Source organism: Phaseolus vulgaris, chromosome 11, assembly GCF_051622355.1.
Source record: "Phaseolus vulgaris cultivar YP4 chromosome 11, ASM5162235v1, whole genome shotgun sequence".
Classification (NCBI taxonomy): domain Eukaryota; kingdom Viridiplantae; phylum Streptophyta; class Magnoliopsida; order Fabales; family Fabaceae; genus Phaseolus; species Phaseolus vulgaris.
The window spans coordinates 54,148,960-54,163,069 of NC_143508.1; the positions used below are offsets into that span (position 1 = coordinate 54,148,960).

The window sequence follows — 14,110 nt, forward strand, 5'->3', positions numbered from 1 at the left end:
TTGCATTTTACCTTGCAGGTTACTACGATGAATGTTTAATTTTATTTAATAAAAAAAAAACAAGTTATGTTTTAGCATTAGTTTTAATTGTTTTAGGTGAAAAAATATTTAATTTTGTTAATAGTATTTAATAAAAAAAATTATTAAGAAGGTAAATAAGTTAGATTGGACAAATTCATCGACAACTTAAAAAAAAATCTATCACAACGTTTCTGTATTTTTATTTATCCAACCTAATCCAGTCTTTGTAACAACCCATCCGGTCTTTCTAACAACGTAACTTTTTTAAAAACAAAACAGAAACCCCAGCACATGCTGACGGCCCTGCGTCCGGAGCCCTCTGCCGACAACCTGTGCATGAAGCCGGCCGACAGCCTGGACGAGCTGAGAAAGAGAGCTGCTAAGTACATGCAGCTGGAAGAGCTAGGAGAATTTCGTAACCAGGCCCGTGCCGAGGCCGGTGGGGAGAAAAACAAGGAAGAGAAGGATCGTCAGGGGCGGCCAGGTCAAAGGAACGACCGATCCGGTTCTCAAGGTATACACCCCTGACGACCGATCGGGGGAGGATTCTGGACGAAGCCCTCAACGCTGAGCTAATCCCTCCCCCAAGGAAGGTGGCCAGCACAAATAACGCCGACCGGAGGAAGCAATGTCGGTACCACCAAAACACCGGACACTCAACCGACGAGTGTCAGGCCCTTAAGGATAAGATCGAGGAACTTATCCAGGCTGGGCATCTCCGCCGTTTCGTCAGGAATGGCCGAGACCCTCCAGGCCGGGCGGATCCAACCAGGCGGACGAGGTCATAAAAAACTTTTCCAGCAGATACTATTGTGTTTCGGAAAGAAAAATCCAAAAAACTCACAATACAAAAAAATGTTTCTAAAAAAAACTGAACATATTCTGCAGAAGGAGTTCGGAAAACATATTCTACAAAAGGAATGTATTCCATTTTATTTAAGGGCATTTTCTTCTTTTTTTATACTGAAATTGGGAAGTAATTTTAAAACGTTTCATTGTAATTCAGTGTGTTGATTTTGTACAAACTATCAGCAACTGGAAGGAGAAGACCATTAAGCTCCATATACATGCATTGATAATGTGGGGCGTCAAGAATTTGCTGGTAAAAGACTAAATCGAGATACCATACATTCCACGCTCTGCATAACCTTGCTAAGACTGGACTTATATATTAGCATGGTTATAATGTTTATAACTACTCCTCTTTTACGAGTACTGGATAATTTTCTTACAGAGCTGGAATTTATGGATTAGTTTTTTGTCGTTATTTTTCTCACAATACCAAATGACAACTAATACATTTTGAATGACAATTATTACAAAACAAAAGTTATAATTATAGATTTAAATAATGGAAATCTTTTTATTCCTACGTGAAAAACATTATATTTGGTTTAAATCACTTTTCATTAAAAGTATTAAAAAAATTAGAACATTAATTTTCCACCAATCATGAGTAGATAGGTATGAGTGAAAAGAGAGAAAAAAAACTTTTGCAGGAAAAAATAAATAAATTAAATACCTTAGGGAAATTATTATTTATCTTTTATGGTAATTTTCCTCTACTACTTAAGAGCAAACGAAAGTTATAGATAAAATTTGAATCCATAATTTTTATAACAAAATAATAAATTTATTTTCATACAAAATTTAAGAAAGAAAAATATAGATACAAAAATGAAATCAACTTCTTAATTTAAGATTAACTTATACAAACTTAAAAATTAATTAAATAAACCATGAGAGCTTTTTAGGTATAATTTAAAGTAATATAATTTTAAGTAAAAAAATTACTTCTATAATTTTTAAAATTTTAATCTTTCAACTATTTCTGTCTAAATAACATTTTATCATAAAATATTTTGATCTTTTTTATGAAGATAAGGTACCCGTTTCATTCAAAATAAATTATCATCTAAAAATTCAAAATATTTTATGCTCGTGAAGGTTGCAAACAAATAATAGGTGAGTCATTTGTTCCATGTTCTCAATAAAATATTTGTGCCAGGTTCTTTAAAATTAATAAACCAAGTCTCTTTCATCACCTTTGAGAATACTCGTTGATAATTAATTTACTGTTTTTCCTTATCTTCCTTTTCTTATTACTAACCATGAATATTTTCAATATCCTACCAATCCTTAATCGAAATACTTTGTTGATACTAATATTCACATTCACTGATAACAACCTTTGATAATTATCGCCGCTGTGCTAAAAAGGGGAAAGAAGAAAAAAATTGCTCTAAGAAATAAAATCAGATGGCCACAAAACCAGAAAAATAAAAATAAAAAGCAATTAACTTACTAACTCACGAAGTTACATTTTTAAGACAACTATTCTAACGGATGATACAAGTTAATGGGCTTACATTAAAATATATCAATAAGCCAATGAAATGAGGCTCAAGACAACAGACTTTTCCATTCTCTCGATGATATCAAACTATCACAAAAATACTTCCATTTGTTTTGGTTGGGATGTGAGGAGAGGAAATTACATGATCTTCACTCAGTTTTAGAAGTATTGGTTGGTGCATCACCAACTTCGGCAGAAGAGGTGTCCATATCATTCAGACCTAATTCTTCATTTTGTTCCCATGACCTCTCGTAGTCCTCAACTGGAGAAATACCAATTGCAAAACAGAAAACCACAAAACATGAATATATTTACATGAAAAACTATGCACCATATTTAAACACAGCATTAAACAATCAGAATCATATTTACACATACAGCACATTAGACCGATTCATCACAAATCCAATTATGCAGGCTACTCAGGGCACACTGTAAAGCAAAAGGTTGAAACACGAGTCCCAACAAGGGGAAATGTCTGAAATAAACCTACTTCTGTTTGTTTGTTTATTTACATGATGGTCTATACTGGACTCGGGATCCCCAGCAACTCCGATAGTTGAATCGAATAAGATATTTTAAGGAACAAAAAATTGATGTTTCAACTTTCCATATGTATAGAAAAAGAATTGGCATCATGGAAATGGAATTCAGAATTTCAACTCAGAAAATGTGAACTTTATCTGCTCAAAGTATAGCTTGATGTCTGAGTTGGAAATCTTACAAGCTAATTGATTGTCCTCTTTCAGATCATCAGTTGCAGGTGCTACAAAAGAATTGGCTAATGCATCATCAAGAATTAGAGTCCAAGGTTCTTCCAAGCTAAGAAGCTGCATACAATGAAAGAATGCAGATAAAAAAAGTGGGATCCAAGACCTTGAACCAATAAGTTTAAATAGGTTAAGTCAAATCAAAGCCTTCAAATTCAAAGACACAAAGACCGATGCAGTCTATTAGTTGCTGGTATTAAAGAGGCATAATGTAGCCCAAAAGTAGCATGGAATATGACCACAGGTCTTTGTTGCTCAAAGTGACCCTTCTTGTTACAATGCATTTGGTTAAAATTCCGTGAACCCTATTCTCTTTGTCGTCCATTTCTTTTTTACTAAATTTTTCAAAGTGAGGTGTCGAAAGAGGTACAAAACGGGACAACATATCCTCCTAAAAGAGAACAAGAAATAAAGACAAGATTATTTTAGAAATACAAAAGAATATACAATGCCTGAAGTTATGTATTGCTCCTATTCCCTCTTTTCCCAGTCAGCCACAAAACATTGTGTAAAGAATAAATATAAAAAATTGCAATAATAACCTGATAAATAGAATTATATAGTAAACATATATGGAGAAATTTAAACCAACTCTCATAAAATAGTCACGTATTACCTTGTTTAGCCTTGCTTTAAAGTCTATCCACTTGCTTCTACTATTTTCATCAAGACTGTCTCCAAAAGTAAAGCCATGGACCCTCTCAAGGCCTGTACATACAAATCACATAAAATTATATTCTACATTGATACATTCTAGCAAAAATAAATAGATTATATTAAAAATTAAATCACACCACGGGATCAGGAACATCATAAACATGACAAAAGAGAACAGTTTAAACTCCACCCATCCAAAACAGATACAAATTTGGCATTTAGAAGACTTTTAAAACATATTTGAGATAGATTATTTGGAATGAAAGAAATAAATAATGATGCTCAAGTGGTTGAAAATTGAAAGATCTATTGAAAAGAAAAATGTTTTCATCATTTTGTTACAATTGAAGCTGAACAAAGTGTATGGGTACTACGATGTCCTTTCCTTCCTCCTGTCTCATTAGGATGCTGCCTATATAGTTTGTGTGACTGATAGAAGGATACTTACTTTCACTAATTCTTGTAATTAAACCTTCAACAGTTGTAACTATTCCTCCAAGGGTTCCGCTTGCCAGCTCCAAGTCAACTTCCGGAACTTTTACACTTGCAGTATCAGACTAATCAAACCAAACTACTCAGTCAATAGATATAAAATGTATAGATCTCAGATTGCATAAAATAATGTTTAAATGGTCAGGCCTATATGGGTACCATCAGGACATATTTCACAGGTTAACTTAGCAAGACTGTGTGTGTATCATTACAACTTTTGATATATCATTGAAAACAGTACATGTTGGTGTTAACGTTTCTAGGTTATCTCTTGATGAAAAAATCATTTCAGGCTTCTAAAAACCCCAAAATGCGAATTTGATTCCTTAAAATGCTATAGCTTCATGCAAGGGAGATGTCAAAATAAATTGCAAAACTTTAAAGTGGCACTGAAAGAGTACTCATGATTAGTTTTTATCCTTAGTTACTTTACACTTTCTGCAAAACAGGTTTGGAAGCTTACATTTTTCCCTACATTTGAGTAGCTCAATAACCAAAGTCCAAACTACCTTCTTTTCTAATGAGATTTCTTTTACTGATCCCAATTTGTAGTAATTACATACTAGAAACAAGAAAAAATATATGCTCTCTAAATGCAAGGATAAACTACAAGATCCATGATTCATCACTAAACATATACAAATTAAGAAACTGATGGGTTGAAATTAGTTAAGATCACAAAGAATTACAGACCTTTATTACATCACGGCTCAGGTCATTGACATTTTTCACAGAAAGAGTAATTATTTTTCCTTTTTCAGGAATTCGTCCACCAGGTTTCAACTGCAAGATGGAAAATTAATGTTTATTCCAGCCCTAAAAAGACAGAGCTACACTCAAGAAATCAGCATACCTCAGAGTTGCGGTAGCCACAAGCATCACATGTGGATGCCATAACAATTACTTCTTGGAAGTAAGGAATATCTGTCCATTGTTAAGATCAACAGCTTGTGGAAGAAATGCCGGAAATTGCTAAGCAATAATATAGAATATAAAATTGGCACATGGCATATTTTGAAGAGTATGACCGTTATCAAGCAAGCAAATAAATATTATCTAGTTTTTACCCTATCAGCAATCAGAATACATGCAACACTGTAGACAGATGTTTCATTTGAAATTAATGTTGTGTAGCTAGCATAAATCCATAGTCAAGTTTCTGAAATTTGAAAGTAGATCATGTTCAGGATTTTTAATAGAACACATGGTTATCCAAAAACTATTCAGCACCAAGTAGATGACACTAAGCTTCAAGTTTCAACTGAAATACATGAAACATAGAATCACAACGGAAGTTGAAATAAAGAAAAACTATCCCCTATTTTATGTAATTTCACTTTTTGCAGATCAAAAAGGTGCTAAAGCTCCAAATTTCAACTGAAATACAAACATGGAATAAAAAAAAATAAGCCCCAATAGTTTATATAATTTTATTTTACCCCACAAAGCTATGTACTCTTGCATACACAATATAAATCTTCTTTAACCCAATAAATTTTACATCGAGCTTAAAATGACAGAATCCTTCTAAAGAAATGTAACATAATCAAACAATATCCCAAGGGAAGTATGAAAAGTGCTAAGAGGATACTGGTGACAAACATTCGAGTCTCACAACTAGCAGCACAGGCACCACAAGTAGAAGGGAAAGTCATCACCTGTCAAAAAAAGGCAGCAACTTGACATTGAATAAACAAACACATAAGGCCAAAGCTCAGTACACAGAACTATATAGTTCAGCAATTGTACCTCTTCTGGTGCAGTATATCGAAACAAGGCTTCAGCAATTTCTGCACTGTTACTCTGTGCAATGGCACGATGGCCAGCTGTTGCCCCTACTGATCCATGTGGTTCTCTCCTCACTTGATCAGTAGTCACAGCTTCTCCGCCTCCCGGGGCATCAACATGAGTTCCTTCAGCCTGTGCAGAATCAACAAGGTATCCCAATGATGCTTGCTGCTCAGGAGTTCTCTCATAAAACTTGATCGTCAACGATGGATCAGATGATGGTGCAAACCTATTCAATGTGTTCTGCATTTACTTAAAATAGTACTAGCTAAAACATTGGACTAATATTACCAAGTACCAAATGAAGGTACAAGTTTGCCTCACCAACAAATACATGTTTGTCTTGACCAATTTAAAATAAGTTAAAAGGTACAATATGGTGTGATTCATAAAAGAATGTATCCAATCCAAAGTCAAGCACAAGCACAATGTGACTAAATTTTAGCCCATACAGAGATCAGCACTTTACATACTAAACCACACTCCACTCTTGAGCAACAAATCCAGGAGGTTGCTAATTCATATGCTATCACTGAATACCTTTTGTCATTTACTTGTATGTGAGGATACCTTAGCCTCTATTGTTATAATCTCTTCTCTAATAAAAATACTTTTACTCATTTAAAAAAAATACTTCTACAAGGTATAATCTCTTACGGGTTTTCAATAAAGCTGTTTCCGACAGGATCATCAAGAATAAATGTGATGCATGATTCTCCTGTTGCACAGGCTCGCAGTTTCACCAAGAACTGATCAATTGCTCCAGCTGTCTCCGGAGCCACTTTCTAGAGGGTAGAAAGCATAACATTAATTAAGTTATTTAAAGAAGAATGCATGCATCAAATAAAAATATAGCGCAGAAACAAATAGTACTTTGCGTTCCTCTTGAAGGGCTTGAAGTTCATCAGTTGCTCTCATAAGTATCCCTTCCACCTATAATTACACAACAAAAGATATTGTTGAATCATTTGATTACAAATTTTCAACTGTTCAATGTTCATGAATTTTCACAAAAGAAAGTTAAGAGTTCTCTGATGCCCACGATTTACATTCCTTGTTGTTAGTAGGATATTAAATGTACTAGTAGAAGCTTCATGTTAGTAGGATATTAATGTACTACTAGAAGTTGTTAGAAGTTGTAGAAGATTCTAGATATCTCTTTGTAATAATTACTCTAGGGTTAAAGTTTTCTATATATAAAGGTTGATGTCTTGTTTCAATTAATATAATTGAATAAAAATCTTCTTTCATTCATATTATTTCATTTAAGTTAGTATTAGAGCTCACAATGTTGGGGCCTATTTCTACGACCTTTCACTGTCACTGAAGTTTTTTGTGTTAATGTTTCATTATACTTACAAGGGAGACTAAGAAATTCTTACTATTTATCTTATCACGGCAACTCTACTAAATAATGATGATCTTCCTTCATCCTCTTCAATTGACAATGGAATGCCTGCATTACATGCTGAAATTGAACGTTTAAAATCTCTCATGGAGTCTATCAGTAAGCCACCTTGTGGTACTTGCTTCGTAACCATGACTGGTAAGAACTCTAATTCCTCTTTTGATGTTTCTTAAAATTTATGCAAGGACTCTTGAGTTCTAGACTTTGGTGCGACAGACCATATGACACCTCACTCATCTCTTTTAATGTCATGTGTTTCTTTTCCTGGTAATTACATTACTCTTGCCAATGGGACTCGTATCCCAATAGTTGGACATGGTAATATTTATCTTATGTTTCTAACTATCCGACTCTTCTTCAATATTATCCAATGGGGCATATCCCCCGTCTTCCCCTTCAGAGAAACTCTAGTCAAAGTTAAGTAATTATTCAAACTCAAAATCAAAGCTATCATGCAATTCATTCCCAACCCCGATTTGAATCTTCCCTTTGCCCCTCCTTGTTGGGGATGGAGTTGCAGCTAGACCTTTCTTAGAAGCATGAGAAGATCCAATGACAATACCACAACCACTTGATGGTTGCTTTCTTTTACTGGTTACTTGTCTTGTGTAAATTATTAGTTCTCCAACATCTAAAGCTTCATAAGCAGTTGCCTAATTTAGAGTGGAATCATCATCAAAAACCAACTCATTTCCCCCCTCTTCATTATCATTATCATCATCATCATCTACTTGCCCCACTAACCACTCATCAATGTTATCGATATTGAATAACGGATCATATCGGAGACCCCATAAATCCTTTATAAAGTTATAACAGAAACCATAACGGGTTATGGCGGAAGGTGTTGTGGCGGAGATAAAAAAAATGTATTGTGGATTGCAATAAGTATAATGTTTTAAATGGGTCAAAAATGGGCCCAAAAAAAACTAATTTTAGGTAGGTTTTGAACTCTTAATTAGGTTTAACAGCTCATGTAGCCGCAACACATTCAAATTTTATTTGAATAATTAAGGTTTTATTAGTAGATGATTATACACATGCGGAGTAAATTTAGCCATCTTAAATAGAAATACAATGTTGAGACTCGAGATTTTCACTGACAAATGAAATAATGGGTAACCCCCTGCCCTACCCAGAAAAAAAAATTGAACAAGCAAACTTGTCATTGCCAGGAATGGGAAACAACAAAGTAAATTGAAATATGTATTAGAAGTACCGTTGACAAACTACCACGTTGAGCCTCTGGTGGAATCTCAAAATCCAGTTCAGGTATCTGCACAATCATATACATATAAGGTTGCCTTTTGAATAAATTTATTACAAAGCAGACTATAAATTTTTAATAATAGAAGCAGATTAGTCATTAAAATTTATAAGCAACATCTTAAATTACTTCTTTCATAAAAATATCTATCTTTCTAACTATCTATGTAAACAAATAGACATACAGATAAATAGGTATGTAGGTATGTAGGTAGATAATATCAGCTCAACTAAGACTATGTGGCTTAGCCCTAGACTTCAAAGAGACAAGAACCAAGGTGTTAATGAACTAAAGAATTTTGAAGATTACAATCTAAATAGGAAATAGGGTACACAAGTTTATATAAATATGAAGAAAATAAACAAAACAAATTTGAGTACCTTAATGGTAGCAGATTCTGATTTAACCACTTGACGATTTAGCATCTACATTCATTAAACTTGTTAGACACTTGTATAAACAAATCATCATAACGGCAAACCACAAAGACAAGTTTACAAATCAAAATAAGATAATCCCAAATAATCATACATTCACCATAACAAGTATTAGAGATAATATTTTATTTCTTAATTATTTGATGTAGTTTAAACTTATTTAGTAGAAATGTATTATTGACAACCCGAGATGCTTTACTTTTGTAGTTGACTGTATTGTTTTATTGCCAAGTTTTTGTTTTAACAATTGTTTTATTATGGAGTTCAAATGTATAATTACTATGTTATTTATTGTTAATATTTTTTATGGTAAGTAAACTCTTACAAGTTTGAGTCAAGTTTACAAAAGCCTTCACAAGTTTCTATGAACTCTCAAGTTTTACAATCTTGATTGCATGCATTTTGCTTCAAATAGTTTTATATCATTACATGATAGATGTCCTTTACAATGCTAAACTCAATATTCTACCTAGGATAAGGAGATTAAAAACTCGTAAATTGGGGATCTTAACTTGGATGGTAAGATCCTATGGTTTTACATAAAATGCAAAACTATACATATATAGTGCATATGCATAAGAATATCATAAACAAAGAAAATAACCTCCAAAATCACTACATTAAAACAAAATTAGATTTAAAAGTTATAACTATAGTAAGTCAGGTATCCAAATAGTATAATCAGAAATGTGAGAAAGAAATTCTTAATTCTATTTGTTTATTAGTTGACTAGAAAATTATGTTGTTGAACTATCTTAGTATTTAGGTTTAGGATTTAACCTAACCACACAATTTTCCAAGTTTTATGCGGGATTTATACTTACCCACTCACCTACCATAATGAAGGTGCACGTGGCTGCAAATTATGGTGGGCAAGGATTGTCCTTAATTAATATGCATTTGAACCAACACCCCCTATGCCAAGGACTATAAGTCTGGAATTGGTCAATGTAGGTGACCCAACAATTGATTTAGGATTGCCTTTGTTACCATCATAGAGTTTGAGCATAGGGTCAAGCTCAATCCCACAAAATTAACTTCTATGGTAAGGATTACTAAACTGAAAATGTTGCTACAGACAAAGGAAGGTGCAATAATAAAAGTTATAGGTGGCAATACTCTAAGGCAACAATGGAATGACAAAGAAAAGGTTGAACAGTCCAAGATGGAGAAGATCACGAATGGATTGGGAAGGGCTTCATAAATAAGAAGAAAGGGATTTTCCAGGGTGTGTTCAACTCATAGCATAGTATGATCCTACATGGTAAATATTGATTTCAACAACAATGGTCTTCTAGCTAAACATGGATGCAAAAGTATGAAAAACCATCCTTCAAACTAGGTCATTGTTAGGTTCCTAGACAGAAAAACCAGAATTCCCTCCCAAACACAGCAAGAAGAAAGAAAACTCTGTTTTATTACAATGCAGAACAGAACACCCAAAAGGGTTACAAAGGAGAATAGCTCCTTTCACACAGGTTTAATCCTGTCAACTTCTTACAACAATTCAGATATCCCCTCCCCCACAGCAGGTTGGTCTTTATTTAAAGACCCCCTCACCACAACTAACTAACCCAACAACTAACTAACCCGCTTAACCCTTATTTTTAAATTTCCTTCTATGATACACCCTCCAAGTGCTGTCTTTATTTTCCTGCCTAACAGTCAGTCACTAGTGTCAAGAACCTCAGCATGGATGTTAACTGAATGGGAAGAAGATAGCTAATAGAGGCATTGGAGTACCTAGGCGCCATATATGTTTTCTTATGTTATATAAAATAATCATTTGGGGATGGGGAATTGAAATTTGAACAAACCAACCTTTTGCTCGCCTGATGGAATCTTCAAAGTGTAACAACAACCACGTGGTTGAATTTCACCAGCAAACTGTACTTCATTGTTCCTAACAGATAAAATCAATAATTATAAAAGAAAGAAAAATTAAGAGGAAGATCAAAGGAACTAATTATGTTCAACGCACACGGAGAGGGCATAGACTAAAGGGCCGTTTACCTCTCACCACAATGTGGACATTCAAAAGCTGATAACAAAATCTGCAGGAAAGGTAAATGTGACAATGAGTTATATTTCAGAAAACTAATGGACAGACAAAACAAAAGAAACAGCAGATAAAAATAATATGTATTACGATCCATTATGTAATTTGTGAATCAATAATGCTAATTCATTTAATTGAAATATGTAACAAATAACATCAGGGAGAAAAGTGAATGAGGCCTAAACATAAGGAAAGACAGAAATAAAGATGAAATTTAACTACATATATGATATATCCCAATACCTACTAACAGTAACCACTTGCCAATCACAAGAGCAAATGGAGCAATAGACAAGACATACCTTTCTGAAGTGGGGAATTAAAGTCAATAAAAATCTTGTAATCCCCTGACAAACATGACAGAAATTCAAGTCAGATGATAAAATTTAAATATTTTGGATGAAGATACAATATTAAGACTTAGGGTGAATTTGACTCATTTGTTGAGCGATAAATAATTGTTTCCTTGATTTTTAACATGGCCCTGGATAGAACAACACAAAAGACGAAACACATCTTGACATAGTTGGTCCATGGGCAAGTTCCATGATTTTGGTTTTTTGGCTTGATTTTGTGACTTGGTGGTGTGTGGGGTGAAAAACGAAAATCATGGTTTTGGAAAACTGGCTGCACTCAATGCTCACAAATGCTTAGAAAGTGATGTGGGAGAAGTTTGGGAGCAAAAGGAATTGATCTTGACATAGTTGGTCCATGGCCAAGTTCCATGATTTTGGTTTTTTGGCTTGATTTTGTGACTTGGTGGTGTGTGGGGTGAAAAACGAAAATCTTGGTTTTGGAAATCTGGCTGGACTCAATCCTCACAAATGCCTAGAAAGTGATGTGGGTGAAGTTTGGGAGCAAAAGGAATTGATCTTCACATAGTTGGTCCATGGCCATGTTCCATGATTTTGGTTTTTTGGCTTGATTTTGTGACTTGGTGGTGTGTGGGGTGAAAAACGAAAATCTTGGTTTTGGAAATCTGGCTGGACTCAATCCTCACAAATGCCTAGAAAGTGATGTGGGTGATGTTTGGGAGCAAAAGGAATTGATCTTGACATAGTTGGTCCATGGGCAAGTTCCATGATTTTGGTTTTTTGGCTTGATTTTGTGACTTGGTGGTGTGTGGGGTGAAAAACGAAAATCATGGTTTTGGAAAACTGGCTGGACTCAATCCTCACAAATGCTTTGAAAGTGATGTGGGTGAAGTTTGGGAGCAAAAGGAATTGATCTTGACATAGTTGGTCCATGGGCAAGTTCCATGATTTTGGTTTTTTGGCTTGATTTTGTGACTTGGTGGTGTGTTGGGTGAAAAACGAAAATCTTGGTTTTGGAAATCTGGCTGCACTCAATGCTCACAAATGCTTAGAAAGTGATGTGGGTGAAGTTTGGGAGCAAAAGGAATTGATCTTGACATAGTTGGTCCATGGGCAAGTTCCATGATTTTGGTTTTTTGGCTTGATTTTTTGACTTGGTGGTGTGTTGGGTGAAAAACGAAAATCTTGGTTTTCGAAATCTGGCTGCACTCAATGCTGACAAATGATTAGAAAGTGATGTGGGTGAAGTTTGGGAGCAAAAGGAATTGATCTTGACATAGTTGGTCCATGGGCAAGTTCCACGATTTTGGTTTTTTGGCTTGATTTTGTGACTTGGTGGTGTGTGGGGTGAAAACCGAAAATCATGGTTTTGGAAATCTGGCTGGACTCAATGCTCACAAATGCTTAGAAAGTGATGTGGGTGAAGTTTTGGAGCAAAAGGAATTGATCTTGACATAGTTGGTCCATGGGCAAGTTCCATGATTTTGGTTTTTTGGCTTGATTTCGTGAGTTGGTGGTGTGTGGGGTGAAAAACGAAAATCTTGGTTTTGGAAATCTGGCTGGACTCAATCCTCACAAATGCCTAGAAAGTGATGTGGGTGATGTTTGGGAGCAAAAGGAATTGATCTTGACATAGTTGGTCCATGGGCAAGTTCCATGATTTTGGTTTTTTGGCTTGATTTTGTGACTTGGTGGTGTGTTGGGTGAAAAACGAAAATGTTGGTTTTGGAAATCTGGCTGCACTCAATGCTCCCAAATGCTTAGAAAGTGATGTGGGTGAAGTTTGGGAGCAAAAGGAATTGATCTTCACATAGTTGGTCCATGGCCATGTTCCACGATTTTGGTTTTTTGGCTTGATTTTGTGACTTGGTGGTGTGTGGGGTGAAAAACGAAAATCTTGGTTTTAGAAATCTGGCTGGACTCAATCCTCACAAATGCCTAGAAAGTGATGTGGGTGATGTTTGGGAGCAAAAGGAATTGATCTTGACATAGTTGGTCCATGGGCAAGTTCCATGATTTTGGTTTTTTGGCTTGATTTTGTGACTTGGTGGTGTGTTGGGTGAAAAACGAAAATGTTGGTTTTGGAAATCTGGCTGGACTCAATGCTCACAAATGCCTAGAAAGTGATGTGGGTGAAGTTTGGGAGCAAAAGGAATTGATCTTCACATAGTTGGTCCATGGCCATGTTCCATGATTTTGGTTTTTTGGCTTGATTTTGTGACTTGGTGGTGTGTGGGGTGAAAAACGAAAATCTTGGTTTTAGAAATCTGGCTGGACTCAATCCTCACAAATGCCTAGAAAGTGATGTGGGTGATGTTTGGGAGCAAAAGGAATTGATCTTGACATAGTTGGTCCATGGGCATGTTCCACGATTTTGGTTTTTTGGCTTGATTTTGTGACTTGGTGGTGTGTGGGGTGAAAAACGAAAATCATGGTTTTGCAAATCTGGCTGGACCCAATGCTCACAAATGCTTAGAAAGTGATGTGGGTGAAGTTTGGGAGCAAAAGGAATTGATCTTGACATAGTTGGTCCATGGCCAA

At 35.1% G+C, this 14,110-nt stretch overlaps 1 protein-coding gene across 1 annotated transcript; it reads right to left on the minus strand.

The window, feature by feature from the left end:
* Nucleotides 1–2,368: 2,368 nt before the first annotated feature.
* On the minus strand, nucleotides 2,369–11,716 carry LOC150023408 (uncharacterized). The gene is made up of 15 exons (XM_090297636.1): nucleotides 11,558–11,716; nucleotides 11,210–11,250; nucleotides 11,018–11,099; nucleotides 9,140–9,184; nucleotides 8,712–8,768; nucleotides 6,958–7,017; nucleotides 6,742–6,869; nucleotides 6,046–6,313; nucleotides 5,888–5,954; nucleotides 5,150–5,220; nucleotides 4,990–5,079; nucleotides 4,253–4,361; nucleotides 3,764–3,855; nucleotides 3,102–3,207; nucleotides 2,369–2,639 (listed from the first exon to the last, which is right to left on the minus strand). Exons 4-15 carry the CDS (start codon nucleotides 9,182–9,184, stop codon nucleotides 2,527–2,529), a joined length of 1,206 nt encoding a protein of 401 aa, XP_090153762.1. The 5' UTR covers nucleotides 11,018–11,099; nucleotides 11,210–11,250; nucleotides 11,558–11,716; the 3' UTR covers nucleotides 2,369–2,526.
* Nucleotides 11,717–14,110: the final 2,394 nt, after the last annotated feature.